Genomic DNA, 21,413 nt, shown 5'->3' with positions numbered 1-21,413 from the left:
CCGTGAAAGTGATCGCGATCAAACATCAAAGTGGCCCTGCGGCCGCGAAAGTAATCGCGGTAAAAGCGGCGCCCGCGCACATGCACTGTAGCTCTAGGCAGGCCTGGCAGCACTTTTTGGAGCCCTCTCAATAAGTCTCGCCAGAACAGCGCATGCGCTGGGTCAGGCGAGACCTAAAAAGGGGTATTCATGTCTATCTTACCTCGATGACTGGTTAGTAAGAGCAAACTCCTACAGCAAGTGCAAGGACATGTACAACAGGCAATGAAGACTCTACACTCTGCGCAAAAGTGAAAGTAATCACGATAAAGCGCAGCACGCGTGCCTGCGCACATGCACTGTAGCTCTAGGCTGGCCTGGTAGCACTTTTTGGAGCCCTCTCAATAAGTCTCGCCAGACCAGCACATGCGTTGGGTCAGGCGAGACCTAAAAAGCAGAGGCAAAAGAAAAAGTAGGGCGGCACAGCAACGTATACGGTCCATCGTAAACTAATGCATGTAACAGGGGCAGCCTCCAGGGCAAAAGGAGAGACAAATGTAAGCATTTGACCAATGAAAAGGAAGGATTTTTCTAAAGCACATGAAGGAACCAATCACAAGCGATAGGCGTGCTAAATGCCCATACACCTGGTGGCTTTGACAGACCGTAAGGTCGAAATGCGTCAGACAATGGAATAGATCATTCGGTGAAGAAATTCTTGAAGTGCCGACTCTTTCTTGGTTTGATTAACAGCAAGAATTTGTGCGTAGCATATATACATACATACATATATATGTATGTGGCATTTGGGTAGTAGATGCTCAGACTGACAGTGTTGTGACAATAAATCATCTTGCTAGTACATTTATTTGGATTTCGTCATTTTAAAATCTAATTACAACTCAATATAAAACACTACCATTCTGTCTGTGGATTTCAATGTTGTTCTAGGAAGATGCCAATCATTTAGGACACTGTGATTGACTATCAGAAAGGCACACAAACCTCAACACTAGTCGCAGGGTGGCCCAACAGGTAAACAGAAATGCTTTGTAGTCTTCTTTGGCTGGCACTGAATTGCAGAAATGCTGTGGGGCATCCCCAGAAGGGACAGCAGGGCACTGTGAGGAACCTGAATGCAGTGTGGCAGAAACCTTCACTGTTCCACGCTAGAGTTCAACACAAGTGAAAATTTGCCAAATGAGGATCAAGTGGTGGAGCATTCATTTTTATTGTAAAGCCACTTTATTACATTTTCAATGAAGATGCATCATATAGTTCCTACATAGAATGAATAGTAAAGTTCTAGAGGTTTCAGTCATTATCATAACACGATTCCTTACATTAAAAATAGCATTGACTGCACAAAGTCCATGGTCCTAGTTTATCTCTTCCATTAATAATTACACCATCCATATGTCGCACCATTTAATGTTACATTTAATTCCTGGACTATGCCTCCATATGCCATCCACTTACCCCAGACTTTAGAGTGCTTGTAAGGCTATCCTAGGCTTTATGCATGGGCATGTCTCATCATACTGTGGTCCATTCCTCAGACCCAACCCTCAAGATCTGGAGAGTCTCAGTTTTGCCAGGCCCTGGCTATGTTCCTCTTCGCTACAATCAGACACAAAGTAATTAAATCCAGTTCATATCTTTTAGTATCTAGGCTAGAGGTTATGTCTAGCAGGGTGAGTTTGGGGTCTTTGCTAAGTTTCTGGTTGGTACTCTTGCAGAGTGTGTGTAGTACCACATCCCAAAATTGCTGATATATGGGACAGGACCATATTGTGTATGAAATACTGGAGATCTCTACAGCATCTACTCTGAGTAGTCTATTCTGCCAAAATATCCTCTTGCATGGTGGTCGATTCTTGGATCACATTTACATCTCCAACGTACTAAAAGACAAGCAACGTGTTCAGTTCGTGTATCAAATGTTAATATCGAACAGTATAATTGTCAGTTATACCATGGGGGGGGGGGGTTAATGTGTAGTTCATAATAAAAGAAGAGGTAAAACAGGTCAGGAGTTTCAATTACCATACTACGATATCATGTACAAAAATAATGAACATATCCCAAATGTCTGAAAAATTCATATAAATAAAGTGACGTTGAACCACCATATTTCACATTCAGGGTGCTTCTTCAAGTTGCCAGCCCGTCTGGGAAGGAGAAAAAAAATTACTTTTCATCCAATTACCTCTTTTTTGCCTCTTCATACTGCCAGCTTAGTCTTTCTTTGTTCAGCAATGTTCTGTCATCCAACCCAAACTAATTGTAGAGAAAGAAAAAATACTATCAGTAATAATCATTCAAAAGGCTGCTAGAAGCATGCAAGAGGCTTTACAGGGATCCAAGGGTGTCCCTCTATTCTTACAATGAAAAGGTCCACAACAAGCAATGGATTACAGCATCGTGTCAATTTCTTAATTAGATCTTTTCACATTAGCTTGAAGATAACCTTCAGGTCACTCTCCTAATGAGCCACATTCTGCAAAGAAATTACAATAACTTATAAACATCTATGGACTGGTGTTGTGCTGTGGTCCCTCTGAACTACACATCTAGCAGAGGATAATTTTATCTACCATGACCACATACTATCCTTGAGATGAATGAAGAAAAAAGAACCAATATGGCCTCACGCATGGAGTATGAAAATGTGGTCATATAAGAGAATCTATAATCCTCTTTGGTGTGTAATCTGAAAATGGGCTCCAACAGGAGATTAGCTCCCTTTGCTGCAAGTGGTCAGGTTTAAGTTCTGGCACTATGATTTTCAGGACTGGTAGTAGGAAGGATCTACAACTGACAATGTATAATTAATGTGACCTACACATGGAGTTGAGGAAATTTCAGCCCTGTACAGAATGTCTTTATCTAACCTGACACTAAAATTGTTATCCTTTTTGTAACAGATACAAACGTTTGTTGGGTGAAGAATTTGAATGTTTGAAGCGGCAACGTAGTGAAATTATGAGCTCACTTTTAAAGGGTGGGTGTAAACCAGTTGCAAAACTTAAAATCTATTCTAGGAAGTGTCACCATGATAATAGAGTTGCTTGATTTGGGACAGCAAAATACGATGTGTTGCTGAAGCCACCCATTCTATAAAGTCTATGCATTCAAAGTACTTGACATCACCAACAAGGGAAGTGGTGACTGCAAAAAGCAAGATATCTTTGCTGAATATACCTGCAAGAAATTTGCCTTTTCTGTGTGGTCACCACAAATATGGGTTTTGCTGGACCCTGGATTTTACAAGCATTTCACCCCTGCTAACCAGAGGTAAAGTGACTCTGCTCCTTCTTTCAACATGATTAGCTTGGCACAAACCTAATTGGCATAAGTAACTTAACTCTAAGTCCCTAGTATATGGTACAAAGTGTACTTAGGGCCTGCAAGTTAAATGTCACTAGTTGATCGCAGCACCTATTGATAAATCCACTATAGTGACAGTGTAAAATATGACTTCGGGCCTACTAGCGTAGCATTACTGAAGCAGTGTAAAAACTGCAATTCAACCTGTGAAAATAAACTCTTGATATTACAAACCAGAAAACGAGAGTACATTATTAAAAATCCCAATACTGTATCGCAGAAATTGGAGTAGCCACAAAAATAATTAAAAAACGATTTTTAATAGTTATTATACATTTATTTCAATGGTTAAGTTGGATTTGTAATAAATATTAAGGGAAAGTCACTTTTAGAAAGTCACCTTTTCTCTGCCTGAAGTACCTCAAGCCTAAATTAGCATTTGCTCTCCGCCAACTTCTCCCAGCCACTGATTAGCATTTGAATAGGTATGCAAAAAGGTGTGAAATGCCTTGCCTGGAGCAAAAGATAGACCTGAATGGGCAAGAATTACTCCTCTGAGCCTACAGAATATGAAGGGTGGGGCCTGTCAGCATCCTTTTTGCCATTACAGTGTCAAATCCTGCTTGGAAAATCTACTGGGGTTACAGGTTACCAGGGCCCCTGGAATTATGCGATTGTGCGGCAGTGTCTCTTTTCACATGATTATAATAATAATATTTATAGATTTGCTGCATTTGCAACATAATCCACCACATGCTGCATACTCTGCAGATTTTAACAACAACAAAAATGTTTCAAGCTCAAACAGTTCACAAGTTACTAAAAGCGCAGTGGCACATGTTGCCACTATGTGGAAGGCCCTGTGCATAGCTTGAATGATAACCTTTCTGGTACTTATTGTTATGTTCCAGTGTTAAACTGGAACACATGAGGTGCAATCAATGCCCAGACAGTGTTAAGAAGTGTAAAAATGACAAAATAATCATGTAATACTATCATACAATGTGCGGCATTATGCTGCATAATTTGGCTTTTCTTACCAAATATTTTATTCAACCCTGCCACATATTTTGCCCCCCCTCGTGGCATAAATCTAGTGGCCCTGTATACAACACTTGGGCACACTTGAAAGGCAGAAACAGCATGGCAAAACAATTTGTGTCTCAAATGTGTGGTTGCTCGAAAACTCCGCTTTTGTTCGACCAGACTTCTGTCTCTGGGTTTACTGTAGGTACAGTGACTGCCAAAACTGGATTTTAAAGTTAGATGTGGTAAGACACTAGGATTATCATAGTACACTCCCCACACACACTCTTAGCCATAAGAGACAAAGTTTAGTATAGCCAAAGACTTTTGCCATCCTGAAAATGCCTAAAGTGGGTAGGGTTAGTTCCAGGAATCTTTGTCCTATTGGTTAGAGCGTGCCCAGGAGTCATTTCCTCCCATCAGCGCATGCCGACATAAATGCTGCTCCTTCAGGCATCCACTTCAGAACACTCCTGGACCTGAGGAAGAACAGAAGATGACTGGACGTGCTGTCTGTAACCAGAGAGGAGCCCTGAAAGACTGGACCTGCCCCCCCTTTCCTGCAATTGCCCAGCTGATGATTGGCAAGAGGACCTGGACTGGACCCTTCTGTTGGGCTCTTCCTGAGACCCTGTGAGTTTCTAAGTGCCTGCATTGAGGTCTTGGGGTGAATTGGGACTTAAAAAAATTAGGTCAGAAGTACATTTGACCAGAATGAATCCGGTTTGTTTATCTGACCCATAATCAGTATTAAATTGAGCCTAAGTCCCAGTCTACCAAGACCATTGACTGTCATTGGCAATGTGCGCTTCCTGGTGCTATTCCAACTTAAAACTTTAAAAAATACATGTCTCCAGTTCCACTTAATGGATTTTTGTCATTTTGTTCAATACATTTTACTCTATTTTTCTAAATTGGTTTGGGACTTTATTTTTTGCATTTTGACTTTATTACTGCTTTGGTACTGCATAAATAATTTACAGATTGCACTAATTTAAACCGGACTGCTCTGTGCTATAGCTACCAGTGAGTTGACGCAGGTTAATTTAGAGGCTTGGAGGGTTCACACTGACAATTGTTATGATTATTTCTTAAAGTGGGTAGTTACCTGTCATGTCCTCCCCAGCTCTGAAGAATGCAAATGACCACGCCATACACATAGCTCTGTAACACATGTCTCTATTCTTCGGCATGCAGGCGTTAACCGAACGCACTACGTCAAACTTTATTGACTACTCCAAGAAACCTCACAACTGATTACATAACTTTGAAAGGAGTCCACTGAGGACCAGAAGAGCCCTACTGCACATGATCACACGAGACTAGAGCTGCCCCCTTGTTAAATAAAAAGTATTGAAAACCTATTTACATTAGAGTTCCTCAATGAGTCTTCGAGATGGTCACACCAATCTTCCAGATCCAGTCGTATGAGGTGAAGGAGTTGCACTGTCAACTGGCATCATAGATGTAGACTCAGATGCTTGACTTGGGCACTCAGGGGGACTTGTATTTCGTGATGTCTGTAGCCAATGAACATTGAGGCAGATGCTAGAAATTTGACAAATCTCTTGTAATGGACTTTACAGAACATTGAGCGGTCAACGTATGCCCTTTACTTGTCACAACTCTCAATGGAACAGCATCAAATGGAGCATCAGTCTTGCGCTTCTGTTTTTGTTTGACTAGGACCAGGCCTTCTTTTCCGAAAACTGTGTCCCATGCGCATCTGCGCCTATCTGTATAAGTCTTCACTTTGCTTTTGCGAGACGTGTCCGTGACACAAATTTCATCAGTGTATCACTCGGAAGGTGGTCCAGTGTAATAGCTTTGTCCCAATGACTCTCAAACAGCAAGGTGGCAGAGCTTTCAACTGTTGTGGAATGGGGAGTTGACGATAGGCAAGAAGGGCTGGACATGAGGCTGACCGGTCATCAATTCCTTGTAGCCCAGCGCTATGGATCACTTTCTTCACAGTGCCCATATATCGTTCAACAATGCCATTTTCCTATGGCCAGAGAGGTATGCTTTTCTGGTGCTTGATGTTCAAGCGACTAAGAAAGTCCTTAAACTCTCTGCTGTTGGAGCGTCAACTGTTGTCAGATTTTAGAATGCCAGGAACAGCCCATGCTGTGAAAATATCATGCAGCATCGCGATGACTGTCATAGGTGGTTGATGATTAATCTTCCACGAAGGAAAAGGTGGTGTACGTGGCGAGAGGTAAGCCTGGGGCGTGGGTGAAAGTTTGGGGCCCCTGGAACGCCTACCGCGGGGGTATTTGTGAGCCACCACTGCTGCCGGCTGCCTCGCCAGCTCCGTCCCCCTAGTTGACCCCCTCCCCCGGCCCCGGGAACAGGGTCCCCCAGTCCCTGCTCTCTTCCCGCTCCCCTCTTTAGATTCTTGTGGATGGTTGGGGTTCCCCACTTAAGGAGCACGTGCTGTCACTTCGGATTGCGGGTTGCCTTGCGGGTGTGGTTTTTTTTTTTTGTGTTGTTGTGTTTTTATAAAATGAAACCGTATTGCGGGCTCGGAGTCATGTGGCCCACGTCGTTGATACCTCCTGATTTACCTCTCTGCAACGCCAAGAGCCTTTTTTTGTATGTATGTCATATGCTCCTGTCACTCTAGCGGCCGGCCGGAAGGTTGTAGGCCCATACTTGTATATATTTGAGATTGCATAAACGGTTTCAAACAAAAAAAAAAAAAAAAAAAAAATCTTCCACGAAGGGAAAACGTAAGTAATCATCAATGACTACCATGAGAGGATGTCCATTGTTTACGGATCCAAAGAAATCAACTGCAATTTTGTCCCACACTGGTTTAGGAAGGTCAGACATTTAGTGGATGCTGAGTTGTCTTCGAAGTTAAGCAGTTACACAGGTGACATGCTTTCAGTTCCTTCTCAACTAGTTCATGAAGGCGAGGAAACCACACTCTGTCTCGGAGGGCTCTCTTGATGGCTACAATGCCACAATGTCGTTTGTGTGCCAGTTCAATGACTTGTTTCCGCAAGCTCTAAGGTATGACAATTTTCGAACCGCTTAGTACAATACCTTCTTGAGTGATGGAAAGTTGTCCCAGATCCTTTTCTAAATTTCTGATCTTCAACATCATCTGTGAGAGGTTGAGTATGTTTTTTCCATGATTGCATTGCGATGATATCTTTGAGCATGACAATGTCTCTGTCTGTGTTGGTAGCAGCAATATGTGAAAGCCTAAAAGAGAAAAATACGGAACGGAGCCATCATTCAAGCAATTAGCAATTGATTCCCCATTTTGAATTGTGCTTATAGTTTGGTTTTTGCAAAATACTCCTGTTTTTGTAGAGTGACTACTTGACGTAAACGAAGCTTTCATTGCTTGCTTGTTAATTATAAAAGGCAGATGCAGGAGCGCAGGCAAGCAAAGCAGCCTTATCTTAGCTATGTATGATTTGAGGCCTTGGACTTTGATAGAATTAGAAAAATAATTAGTTGTCTACAATGGATTTCCTACCAAAATGCTCGGCTGTGAAAACAGTGCTTTTAAGTTTGATATAAGTGGCATGAGCTTGAAACTAACTTTTACAAATATGTAACTGTGATGTGACTTTTGGAGGCAGCTAGGCTGCTTGCAAATGGAAGGTTGTTTGCTTCAGCCAAAGACCTTGAGACGAAGATAGGACACGGGCACACGCCCCCCTGAATGTTCTCGCTAAAATATTAACTTTGCTGACAAACATACCTCTCCTTTGAAGTATTACTATCTCTCCTTTGAAGTATAAACATTGCAGTTGCACATAGATGATGAGTTAGCATTTGTAATGCAAACCAATGAGTGTTCAAACATATATAAGGGACATTGTAACTCAAGAAGGACGAAACACTTGACAGATTGGGCTCTGTGTGTTTCTGCCCCGAGCTGAAAGCAAATAAACATTGCTTCTTTTTAAATCACCATGGCTGTGTATTGACTGTTTATTTCTTTCCAGATAAATGGTGCTTTTACAAATGATCTACTCAATGGATGGAGCTGCTAGGGTACTAGACTTTACTATGAAATTGATATACTCAACATATTCATTGTCTGAGAGGAGTGCCCTCTCAAACGTCCAAGCCGTGTACTCCTTACGTATTCCACTAAGTGGACAATAGGGTTGTGATCAGACATTACTCTGGGAAAGAGCTCCACCTTAGCCTTCTGAAGAAGAGATGGGGAAATTAAAAAATAATCAAGCCGAGCGAATTTACCATGAGTTGCCGAATAATAAGTATAGCCGGGATCGTCAGCTTTCAATTTAGCCCACACATCTACTAGGCCGATATCTTTTAAAAGATTGTTCTATGAGGGAGGCCCTGGCCGCCCCTCGGGGAGCGGCCATTGCGATGCGCCTCCGCCTTATCCAATTCAAATACCTACACCGGGTATACTATACTCGGGTGCGACTGTATCGGGCGGGCCTGGTAGCCTCCCCGGAATGCCTCAGGTGTGGTAGGGCGGAGGGCACATTCCTACACACGGTCTGGCATTGTTCGTCGCTTGATCGCTTTTGGAGGGGGGGTCTTTTCTTGTTTGTCTGAGGTCCTGGGATGGTTGCTCCCGCATACGCCACAGCTCGCGCTGTTACATGTCATGGATGGCATCGGGGGCAATATCTACAAACGGCATCTTATGCTGCTGGGCCTTACATTGGCGAAACGCAACATTGCCAGGATGTGGAAGGATGAGCGGGCTCCCTCGTGGACGCTTGGAAAAATGGCCTAGACTTCTGTATGGGGCTGGAACAGCTCATCTTTGTGGCCCGGGGCTGTCCGTGGAAGCATTATAAAATTTGGAAGCGGTGGGCGGATTATCGGGGCCTGTGGCTGGAGCCCCCAGCGGTGACGGAAGATATCCTAGTGGGATTAGGGCAGGGCTAGAGTGGTTGGGTCTGCGATCTGGGGGGAGTGGGGCCACTGGGGGTGTGGGTGCGCTTCGAGTGAGATGGTCCTCTACTAGAGCGAGAAGGCCGTCATTCTTATGCCTCTCATTGGGCCTTGGGCGTGGGCAGGTGAGCGGTTCTCAGTGGGAAGAGCGCAACTTGAGGGGGGGGTTGGGGGGGGGGGGGGTGGAGATCCGAGATTACACTTCAGATCAAAGAATGTGTTTGTTCTGTTTTTTGTTTTTTTTGTTAAAAATTTAAATGTCCTTTGCGGTCTTATTACTGTGTAACTTGATGCTGCAGTGGCCTCTGGGGTACAGAGCCCTGTGTATATTGTGCAAATGACAAATAAAAATCTGTTAAAAAAAAAAAGATTGTTATACGCCCTCATGGAGTGTGGTTTATGCCCTTTACTAGATACCCCAGAATCACTTGGGATTCCTCTTGACCCATTAAGATTTAAATCTCCGCAGACCACATAAGGTGCCAACCAAGAGGGCAATTCATTAGCTAGAAAACACAGTAAACCCGGGTCATCTAGCACTGATGCATATACTTAACACAGATTGAAAAAGCCAACACTACTTTTACATTCCATTATAACCCACCTGCCATTCCTATCCACAGCCTTTTTTCCCCGGGGTAATAGTCCTACCTTTCATAAGGATGCCAACTCCCTTAGTCCTGACATCTTGTGTTGTATACGCTACAACCTTCAGTCCTAAAGATTTAAATAAATCACAATCTTTCCACGCAATGTGGGTTTCCTGCAGACAGTACAGATCGGCTTTTAGGACTTTGAGATCTTCTTGAACTTTTCTCCTTTTAGCACTGTCATTTAACCCACAGATATTGAGGCAATTCGTAATTTAGCCATTATACCAATTAAGGATGTTTATCAGGCTGTGAGACCCCATCACTTTTAGCTCAGACATTATATCCATCTCCCTCCCCGCCCAGCCCAGCCCACCCTCCCTTTGTAAACAGCCGGACCCATAGGGTCCGAGTGATGGCAGTAGCAAAGAGCACTGCACCCTTCCAACCATCAACCATCCGTCCAACCGGCCCTAGGGGCCCTTAAGAACCAATAGTGGGAAATGGAACAAACTTCCCCCAATCTTTAAGTATGGCTGATAAATAAAGCTATTGATCTAATTTAAGACCTAATCTAATTTTTATCTTTCACAAACTTGTTCCAGATACTCTCTCGCCTGAATTTCAGACGTGAAGAATTTAAAAGAACCTCTGATGACTGTCTTCAACCTGGCCGGGGCCAACAAGTATGCCTTAAAACCTGCATCTTGGTGGGGTTTGATTAGTTGCCGTAGTCGCCATCTGCGCTCCACAGTAATGTGGCAGAAATCGAGATGAACAAAAAAGGAAAAGTCTTGCCTTCTAGCCTCAGGACGTGCTCTCTCAAAAATAGCCTGTCTGAGCAGGTAATTGCCCAAAAAAACTAGAATGGCCCCTGGTTGGTTAGTATCTCTACCAGAGGTCTTACGGAGTACAGCGGCGAATCGGTGAACCCGCTGGATTTCTCGGTCCCAGTCCCACCCTACTAGCTCCGGAAAGGCTTCTTTAAGTAAGCCTAATATGAAAGCGCGGATGTCCTCCCCTTCCAGCCCTTCCTTGATCCCAAGAAAGTGGAGGTTGTTCCTCCTCTGGCGATTCTCCAGGTCTTCTAGTTTCCACATCGCATCCTTTAGTTGTGCTTCATGGGTTGGATCAGAGAATTCTTTGACAGTAATATTGGTAGCGCTCCTCCCGGAATGATGTGGGATCCGCTTCTAAGCCCTGGTGAGACAAACCCTGCAGCAAGACCGCCGTGAGGGGAACGGCCTGTCGTGGGGAGCACACAAACCCGGATCCCTGCCTATTCCTGCCTATTCTACCGCCGTGAGGGAAACGGCCTTTCAGCCTACACTACCCAGCGCTCCCAGCCCCGGGCGCCTGCCGCTGACATCATCAGGCAGCGCCCGGGCTGCATTTAAACCACCTGAGTGCCCCGCAGCGCGGGATCCGCTTCTAAGCCCTGGTGAGACAAATCCTGCAGCAAGACCGCCGTGAGGGGAACGGCCTGTCGTGGGGAGCACACAAACCCGGATCCCTGCCTATTCTACCGCCGTGAGGGAAACGGCCTTTCAGCCTACACTACCCAGCGCTCCCAGCCCCGGGCGCCTGCCGCTGACATCATCAGGCAGCGCCCGGGCTGCATTTAAACCATCTGAGTGCCCCGCAGCGCGGGATCCGCTTCTAAGCCCTGGTGAGACAAATCCTGCAGCAAGACCGCCGTGAGGGGAACGGCCTGTCGTGGGGAGCACACAAACCCGGATTCCTGCCTATTCTACCGCCGTGAGGGAAACGGCCTTTCAGCCTACACTACCCAGCGCTCCCAGCCCCGGGCGCCTGCCGCTGACATCATCAGCCAGCGCCCGGGCTGCATTTAAACCATCTGAGTGCCCCGCAGCGCGGGACGCGCGCGGGCAGCGCCCGGGCGAAGCCCGGGCCAAGGGCGGGCCTGTCCTTGCCCGTCAAGGACCGTACGAGGCCGGGCTGGGCATACCCTCTGACATCTGCCGTAGATCATCAGAATTGTAAGTGCTGCCAGTGATTGCTTGGCTTTACTAGATACTCTTGTGCTTCTGTTGATCATCAAAGCAGCATTGTTCGTGCACGAATTCGTAGGCACCCCTGCATCAGTCCTGCCTTCGTGCTATCAGATCCACCCGAACCCGGCTATACCATCTGGCATTGTCCCTTGGGATATATGTTATTACTAACTCTGGATTGATAAGGGTCGTAGATGAGTCTGTCATAGACTAGTAGTTCATGTTGGAACCTTTTTGAACTGCTCTTTATTTCCTTTTGAGTTCTTTTTTCGCCAAATGTGCTGAGTACTGTTGCACCTATCGACGCCTTTCACATATCAGACCATCGGCCCTTGCTGACACCGCCAACGCGCCCGGAGGCGCCTTTAAGATCGCGGCTCCCCCCGCGTCGCGGGACGCGCCGGCAAAGGGCGGGCTGCCTGTGACCGCTAGGGGTTGACAGAGGCTGGGCTGGGCTACCCCTCTGAGCTCTCGTGATTCACAAGTAAGACTGGTGGACTGTTTCGCCGAGGTTGCGCATCCATCTCTGCCACTGATTTAATACTCTGTTAGCACTTGTGATTGTGATACCATGGCTGGGAAAGGGAAGCGGACTACGGGTACTGCCTCAGTGACGGGAACTCTTGACCAGTTCATAACTAGAGCTGTTTCCGTCCTGGAGCATGAAATTTCTATCACCGAACGCCGCCTCTCAGCTGAACCTATGTATATTAGGCGTTCATCTATTGGCGCATTGGCCCGGGCCAAGTCACCAACCAGGCCAGTGGAACAAACTTGTGGTAATTTGCTCCAGCATAGAACTTCTGACTCTAGTCTTATTTTATCTTTGCAAAATACAAGTGTAAGCGCCTCTGAAGTTATTAATCTCCCTCCTCCAACTGAGGGTCATGTAAGCCCTGTAGGCATTGCCCCGTTAACCAGGGCCAATAATAAAGTATCCAAAGTACCTAGATCAGTTCCTCCTAAGAGGAAGAGGGGTACTGACGTGCAAGGTGCAAGACAGTGTAAAATTCCCAAAATCTCAGAGAATGTGTCTATTTCTGCCATTTCCCCACATGAAGTGCGTTCAGACCCTGTTGAGGCTTCTATTTGCCCACTAGGTCAGCCACAAGCCAATGATATCCTTTCCACGATTGAGCAACTGGTTCGCTCTCTAATGCTACCCCTTTTGGAAAGAATCAAACTGGTTAGTGATAAAGTTGACAACCTAGAGCAGACAATTCTTGACAACTTTTGTTCCTTAAAGAATGTAGTTAAACTCACCGTAAAAGCAAGTGATAACCGGAGCTCTCCACCTTTAGTCACCCCTCCATCTGTTGTTTTAGCTCCTTCAGCTCTTCCTGGTACACGACCAGTTTCAACACTTGATAGCTCTGGTCTGGGTCCCTTAAAATCAAGGAATACAAATTGTGTCCCTTCTAAGAAGGCTTTACAGCCAATTGCTGTCCCAGAGGTTGATCATACCGAGGTTGTCACACATACTGGTCCTATCGAATTCACTTCTCGTCCTGCCTTGGCCCATATCCATCTTCCCCCTCAGTCTCTTCCTTATGTGGTGGTTTTAACTGGTGTCCCCGAAATAAAAAATCCAAAACCCGAAACCTGTGAAGAACTTAAGAATAAAGTGATCCACTGGCTAAATAAGTACACGCCCATTCCTAACAATTTGGATGGGAAAATTTTGCTTGTAAGAAGGGTTAGCTGGGTAGGATCACGACCCAAAGATGTTTTGGGCGATTCTATTATTATCAACTTTAAAGACAGCCATGTCACCATGCTCCTTTTTGGTTTCATTCGGGGATCCAGGTGCATGATCTACACTATTTTTATATGCAAGTTGCCATCCACGAGGATAGAAGGGGTCTCGCTTGGCCGGGGATAGGTTTTAACTGTGGGTCTTCTGCTCTGAATCCCAATGATAATAATGGTATGTGCTACTGGAATGATATAGACTGACCAGTGGTTGATCATTCTAGCGCAACGATTCCTGGTGGAGCTTGCTCTAATGTTGATTTGCCACTGACTTACTCTGATGTTTCTTCCTTGGCTGACTTTTGTACTTCTTCCCCTCCTAAGGAAAAAGTTTTAAACTTGCCTATTCAGCTTCTGAGTCCACAGGTAGTCACACATTGTTTTGATGCCCAGAGCGGGGTGTCAAGATCTAGGCCTGGATCCTTGATTTCCTGGAATGTTGCTGGCCTCAAGGCGAAGATGGATTCCCTTGCATGGTTAGAGTTCATAGGTAACTTTGATGTCTGTTTATTTCAGGAGACTTGGTCTGTTGAGCCATTATTTCTGCCAGGCTATTTAAATTTCCACATTCCAGCATCTAAGGGCCCTAAGGGCCGCCCTATGGGTGGCCTAACCATCTGGGCTCGCCAGGCTTTATTCCCTAAGGCTAGTGAGTTCCAGACCGGGTCTCTAGATATTCAATTAGTTAGGTTGCCCTTGGTCTCTATGCAAGGCCTGGTTATTTTTAACCTCTATCTTAGAGTGACAAAGGGGAAAAGGTCGCAAGTTTTGGCCACTCTGGATTCTCTTATGGATACCTGCGGCAGTACGAAGGGCACGATTATCGCGGGAGATTTTAATGTTACGTTCGAACCCCTTTTAGCCTCGGATTCAGAATGGGGTCTTGATCCTGAGGAGGATCATCTGTGGGATATTCCAGCCTTGGCTCTCCCCCCAATCAAACGTTGGTCTGAGGTCATAGTCCAGGTAAATTCTCTTTGTTATGAGCATGGTCTTAGGGCTTTGAATGGTAGAACCCAGGGTGATAAGTTGGGCGCTAATACTTTTGATAATGGTCGCTCCAAAAGTAGAATTGATTATGTCCTCTGCTGTAATAATTTATGGCATTCCATTAAAGATATGGTGGTGGAATCTAGAGCCGAGAGTGACCATAATCCCATTTGTGTCACCCACCAGTGGTGGAGCGGTACTTCCTCTGTAGCAGGTACAATTGAACTCCATCCGCCAGAAGTTGTTCCCTCTAGTAATATGCGCAGGGTTAGATGGCGGGAGGTGGCGGCTAATGATATGTCCCTAGCAAAAATAGATGCTGATTTGGCTGGTGCCATCTTGCATCTAGAGGACGTATTGGCCTCCGACGAAGGTTTGTTCCAAGTTACAGGTATTCAGGAGCTATTCTTTGAAAGATTAAAGGGTTACTTTTTGAAGCCAGTTGTTAAAAGTAAAACACGCCCTTTTGGGCGGCTTCGTTGGTTTGATAGGGAATGCAGAAAGGCAAGATCGAATCTAGCTGCTGCCCTTTCAAGTGGCAATAGGACTCGCACCCAGCTGGCAAGGCAGGCTTACAAAAAATGCCTTGTGCAAGCTAAAAAGAATTGGGACGAGCTCTTTTGGCAAGATTTGAAGGGAGCAAGCTATGGGAATGACCCAAGAAAGTTTTGGAACATTATTAAATGGAATAGGGGTGGCTTGCCCGATACTCCTTCAAATCATGTGGCCCAGGATGAATGGCTTAAGTATTTCAAGCCTCAATATGCCTGCAGTGTTTTATATAGCATTTGGTTACAATCCCACATGTTTTTTATAACAAAGGTCCTTTCAGCCCCAAAGATGTTTCTATAGCCCTGGCCTCGGTAGCCACCGGACGTGCACCTGGATCCGACGGGGTTCCGTCTGATGTCTTTCTCCAGAATAGAACTTGCTGGAGCAAGTACATTGCACTAGTGGCCAACGCGGTGGCTGAAGGTGCCCCTGTACCAAAATCTTGGGGGGGCGCCATTATTATCCCAATCTTTAAAAAAGGTGATAAGGCTCTCCCGAGTAACTACAGACCTATTAGTCTGATAGATACAATATAGAAGATCATCGGGAGGATGGTCCTGAATTTAATATTAGATTGGGAAGAGGATAATGGGGTTTTATCTACATTTCAAGCTGGATTTCGTAGATCTATTAGTACAGTGGACCAGGTTTTTCGTTTCATCCAATTACATTGGAAGACTGTGACTCTGGGGAAAGGCAGTCTCTTTGTGGCTTTTGTTGATCTAAGAGCTGCCTTTGACCTAGTTCCACGTTCAAGGTTGTGGCTTGTTTTAGCAAAGCTGGGGCTTCCTCTGGAAGTTCTGACTCTGGTTATGAGATTACACGAGTCCAATTTTGCTAAAGTCCAATGGGGAGGTTATGATGATGTCACTCCTGAGTTCCCAGTCGAGCGCGGTGTATGCCAAGGCTGTACTATGGCCCGACGCTCTTTTCCTTGTATATTAATGGGATTGTAGATCGTATGCTCAGTGTTTCCACAGATGCTCCTAAGTTGGCGGGGATAGTCACCCCAATACTGATGTTTGCGGATGACACTCATTGTGTCAAAAACGCCAAGTGGTTTGCAAAAAGCTTTGTCTGTTTTTGATGATTTTTGTCTAGCCCATGGATTGGAAGTAAATGTCTCTAAGACCAAACTTATGGTTTTTAACCCACCTCCTAGTTAGAGTAAGGAAGTTCTTTATGAATGCCCAGCCACTAGAGGAGGTCAACAGCTTTATATATCTTGGTATGCACATATCTAATGACAATAAGTGGAACAAGCATGTCATGATGACCTCCTTGAAGTTACAGCAGACTACTGGGGTTTTACTCAAGGAGTTTAAAACCTCCTTTACTAAGCCAATTAAACCTGTCCTTCAAGTTTATGAGGCAAAGGCTTTAAGCTCGGTCTTGTACGGGGCAGAGCTATGGGGTTTCGACTCGTTGAGATCCCTAACGGTAGTCGAAAATACATTTTTACGTAGTATTACAGGCCTACCGCAGAGTACTCCCTTGGTCCCCTTAAGATACGATTCAGGTAGGAGAGCTATCCTGGAACTAGCCAACCTCCGTCCTGTCTTATACTGGCGGAGGTTGTGGTCTACTCCGGAGCTCTCCTCCTACTCCAGGGGACTCTTGGATGTTATTAAGTCTGATACTTCTCATAAGATTGGCTGGCTTAGGAAGATACGTGCTGCCCTCGTTGACTTGGGCTTGGTGGGGCTGTGGAGTGATCCAATGACAACGACATTCCCTTCTAATAGCTCCTTGAAAATGTTGTATTAGGAACATATTGATTTTAAGATCTGGAGCCAAGTTAATAGCTCCTGGATGACTAATTGGTTCCTAGTGACAAAAATTACTCCAGCCCTAGAAACTTATTGGGACCTGATTACTAAACCTAGTGACAGGAAATTATATTTTCAGCTACGAATAGGTTCCTTGCCACTCAGGTCTCTGACTAGTAGTTGGTCAAGTGCTGGTAATGATACATGCCCTGTATGTGGCATGCAGTCTGAATCGATTGGACATTTTTTGTTTGTATGCCCCGCTTATATTGTCCCAAGACGCATTTGGTTGTCTCCATTGTGTAGGGCTTTGGGCACTAGGAGTAGTATTGTGGCCCTAAGGATCTTACGCATTAATACCCTACCAATTATTTCCATTGGTCTTGCCAAATATTTGGGCTGGGCATGGTACCTAAGGAACAAATTGATACGCTCACTCTGTTATTCTTAATTGAGCTTTGTATACTAGAGCTATGGAATATTCTTGCTGTTTTAACTCCCCTTATTTTATATGACATTCTATCATCTAGTCGTCTGCTTTATTGTTTAATCTTTTTTTAATATTCATTTTAATATTTATTATATGATGTATTTTATGATTCTTTTGCATCTATTTTTGTGTTTTTAATGAATTGTAATTTTGTGATACTTGTGTCTTTTATGAATTTGAACTTTCGAATAAAGACTATGATGATGATGTGGGATGCTTTTAAGGCTGCAGTGAGGGGAGACTCTGCAATATAGTCTGACCAAACAGAAAAAAGGGGCTGCACAGATTAACTTGTTTTATCAGAAGCTTGCCCGCCTGGAGACAGAACTGATCTGCAAGGTAGATAGGGGAGAGGACCTCTCTGCAACCTTGAATTCTATCACGGTCACTAAAGCATGCCTGTCCGACTTTAATACTGATAGGACAGCAGGAAAGTACTTGGCTAAAAGACAGGACTGTTACGAATTTAGTGAGAATGTGGGTCGATTATTGGCAGTTAGGGCCAGGCAACAGGCTGCGTCAGGTCACATAGAACAGGTTAAGAATATGAGTGGGACTGTAGTTACAGATCCCGGGGATATCAGAGAGGCTTTCAGGGAGTTTTATGAGGATCTATATAGCGCCTCTCCCTCTACTACTCCTTTAGAGGACAATGAACTGGGTGAATTTATCCCGAAAGGAAAGGTCTCCCAGGAGGAGTGTTTACAATTGGGGCTTGACATCTCACAGGAGGAGCTAAATTGCGCACTCCTGGCCCTACCAGCAGGTAAGGCAACGGGCACCGATTGTATTCCTATAGAGTTTTAGAAGTTTTTTTTAGCAAGACCGGTCAGGCTCTGCTAGGCTTATTTAAGGAGGTCAGGGAAGGAGCTCTACCACCCGGCTCTTGGGGTACTGCCAATATAGTCGTTTTTTTAAAGAAAGGCAAAGATCCTATTAGTTTGGGCTCATATAGACCCATTACACTGCTTAACAGTGATGATAAACTTTACTCGAAGATTTTTCCCACTCGACAATTCTGTGAAGCATCAATAAATTTCAGTAGGGCAGCACGGTTTCATACATGGGAGAGGGATGGAGGACCACGTCTGAAGGGTAATTTCACTCTTTGACGCTACCAAAGTCTGTACAAATCCTATGGGGGTCGCCTTCTTGGGTCGCCTTCTTGGATGCCAAGAAGGCTTTCGATCGCGTGGCTTGGAATTACTTATGGAAGGTCCTGGAGGCCAACAGCTTGGGAGATTCATTCGTAAATACGATACGGGTCTTGTACATCAACCCTATCGCACGATTGAGAATAATGGGGGAAGAATTGGAGGCTTTTTCAATCGGCAGGGGTACTAGGCAAGGCTGCCCGTCCTCCCCCCTGTTATTCGTACTATATATTGACCCGTTTCTCAGGCGGCTGGAGGCCTCGGCAGATATTATTCCTGTAAGTCTACACAGTTGGGATACTAAGCTCTTGGCGTATGCCGACGATGTGGCCATAATTACTTCTGACCCCGATGGAGCAATGCGTGCTGTGGAAAGCATTGCTGAAGATTTCGGGACTCATTCAGTGTTTTCGTTAAATAGTGCTAAAACACAGATTTTGATAAATAGATTTGCTTCGGCCTTGGACACTCGGATTGTTGAGAAAGCGGTCTATCTAGGGGTACGCATAACAGCTAAGGTTGAGGATATTGCAGATGTAAACATGGCTCCCATAATGGGGAAAATAAAAAACGATCTCCTGCGATGGGACAATCTGAAGCGGTCGATAGTGGGGTGGTGCAATATCATCAAAATGATGATTTTGCCTAAATTACTGTATATGTTTCGCACAATCCCCTTGGAAATGCACAATTTCTGGTTTCGTCAAATTGAGAGGGAGGTTGCGAGATTTATCTGGTCTTGCGGCAAAACAAGGAGAGCTAACGCATTTTTATCTCTCCCTAGGGAGAGAGGAGGATGGGCCACATTTTAAGCTATATTACCTAGCTGCAGTCTTGCATATTATGGGCCTCTCCTTGGTGTTAAGGCTAGGGATGGAAATGATTCTAGCAACGTCCCCTCAATATTTGAGGTCTTGATTGGCATACGGGCTAACGGTTGTCTCAAACTTTTATGAAGCTAGCTACTTTAAAAAAACTCGGTTCAAGGTTTTAATTACTGCTTTTCGTAACTGGGCTGGTGTAAGGAAAAATCAGGAGTTGGCAGGTTTAACAGGTATATTCCCTTGATCGGGAACGATCAGCTCCCGATGGCCCTACAGGATGAGTGTTTGGCAAGGTGGGGAAGAGGTGTCTTATATAGGATCGGGGATCTCCTGGTAGGGGGTCACATAGCTCCCTTTGATATAATCCGGGAAAGATTTAGTATAGGCCCCCAGGATTTTTTTTTAAATTCTTACAATTAAGGGATTTCCTTCTTAAAAAAGCTGGTGGCGCTGCAGGTTTTGGGCAGGTGGCGATAATCGAACTGCTTATTCGCAGTTCGGGTTCCTCAATCTCAACTCTATGGCTGACTGTCGGAAGGGCTGCCAGACGATTCAGATAAGCACAGGCAAAAATGGCAGGGTAAACTGGGGGCTTTGGATTCTTGTGCCCATAAATCAGTTACATTGGGGAATTCCGTGCTGTGTTCGGGCAATCTGCAATCACAGCATTTCAAGACCCTGTTTGACCTCTATATCACGCCTGCTAAAATTGCGAAATGGGGAGGAGTGGAGGGAATCCATTGTTTTAGGTGCACGGCACATGCTGCGGACATAATACACATTTTTTCCACTTGCCCTTGCATTGAGCCACTCAGTCGAGAAATACCAGCTTTTTTACAACTTGTTTTAAAAGAGGATGTTCCTCTGTCGCCTCATCTTATGCTAATGGGGGTCAATGAATTAATAGGGAAAAAGGGAGAAGAGCTTATTTTTATTGCAATGGCAGTTTTTAGACTTAGTGTTGCCTCTGCCTGGTTGGATCCCCAACCCCGACTTTTCAACAGTGGAAAGGCCGATTTTTGCACATTTATAATCTAGAAAAAGCACTTTATGAGCGAAGAGGTAGAAAGGGTAGGGCAAAGGGGAAAATGATTTGGGGCCTGTTTATAACTTGGGTCACTCCATTCACAGGTAGAATGAGTTGTATGGTGATAACTGTCTAGTTTAAGGGCCTTGTGATGAAACGCTGTTGTATCTTTTGCCTTTTATCTTTCTACTGTATTCAAACTGATTCACATCCATGGCATTATAAGCATCATGATTTCTTGCTTCAGCTTACTGTTCAGCGCTTTATGGTGAAATAAAAATATATTTAAAAAAAAAATTAAATTGGTATACTCTTCAGCAGCTTTACACGTTGCACCGTGACGCTGTAACTGCACTCATGAGAAGTAATTTGCGGGGTTTTGATCCTTCCTCGGCTTACACACAATAGTGTAATCCACTCTTGCAATCGCAACACCCAGGGCGTCGTCTTCTATGACCTGGGTGGGTAACTTTCAATCAAAATAATCCACTTCAGTTGCATTTTCAATTGTGCGTTTGATTTTCTTGAAACTCTGGTCACATTGAGAGGAACACTGGAAGGGAATCGCTCACTGTGGCAAAGTCACAAATTTATTTGGAGCAATAGCTGGCCATGCCTAAGAAGGATCGCAGCCTGGTTGCGTCTTGAATGGCAAGGCTTGTACTTTTTCAGGGCCACGACTCATTCCCCCCTCAGAGAAAATATGCCCAAAGAATTTGAGTTTGGGTTTGTGAAAATCACACTTTTCTGCATTTAAAGTAAGACCTGCATCAGCGAGCAGACGGCATACTTGCGTAAGAGCTTTGTCATGCTCCTTTTGTGTGGCCCCAAACACTAGTATATTATCATCACTATAGTTAAAATCATGTGTGACGGGTTGAATTACTCGGTGAATTACATTCAGAAAGATTTCTGCAGCCAATAACAAACCAAAGCGAAGGCTTTAATATCTGAACAAACCAACATGAGTTGAAAAAAGTAGCTATGTACCTACAAGTTCTCATCAGCTCGAG

General features: G+C 44.7%; 1 protein-coding gene across 3 annotated transcripts in view; it reads right to left on the bottom strand.

Moving 5' to 3' along the window:
- Positions 1-21,413, bottom strand: part of WWC3 (WWC family member 3) — a 457,878-nt gene that overhangs the window by 179,898 nt on the left and 256,567 nt on the right. For all 3 annotated transcript variants that reach the window (XM_085622192.1, XM_085622194.1, XM_085622193.1), the window contains one exon: positions 2,189-2,259. In XM_085622192.1, coding sequence (XP_085478318.1) covers positions 2,189-2,259 — 71 coding nt within the window. The remainder of the gene's footprint in view (positions 1-2,188; positions 2,260-21,413) is intronic.

Source organism: Triturus cristatus, chromosome 8 (genome assembly GCF_964204655.1).
Source record: "Triturus cristatus chromosome 8, aTriCri1.1, whole genome shotgun sequence".
Lineage (NCBI taxonomy): Eukaryota > Metazoa > Chordata > Amphibia > Caudata > Salamandridae > Triturus > Triturus cristatus.
This window is presented reverse-complemented; position numbering and strand designations above follow the sequence as displayed.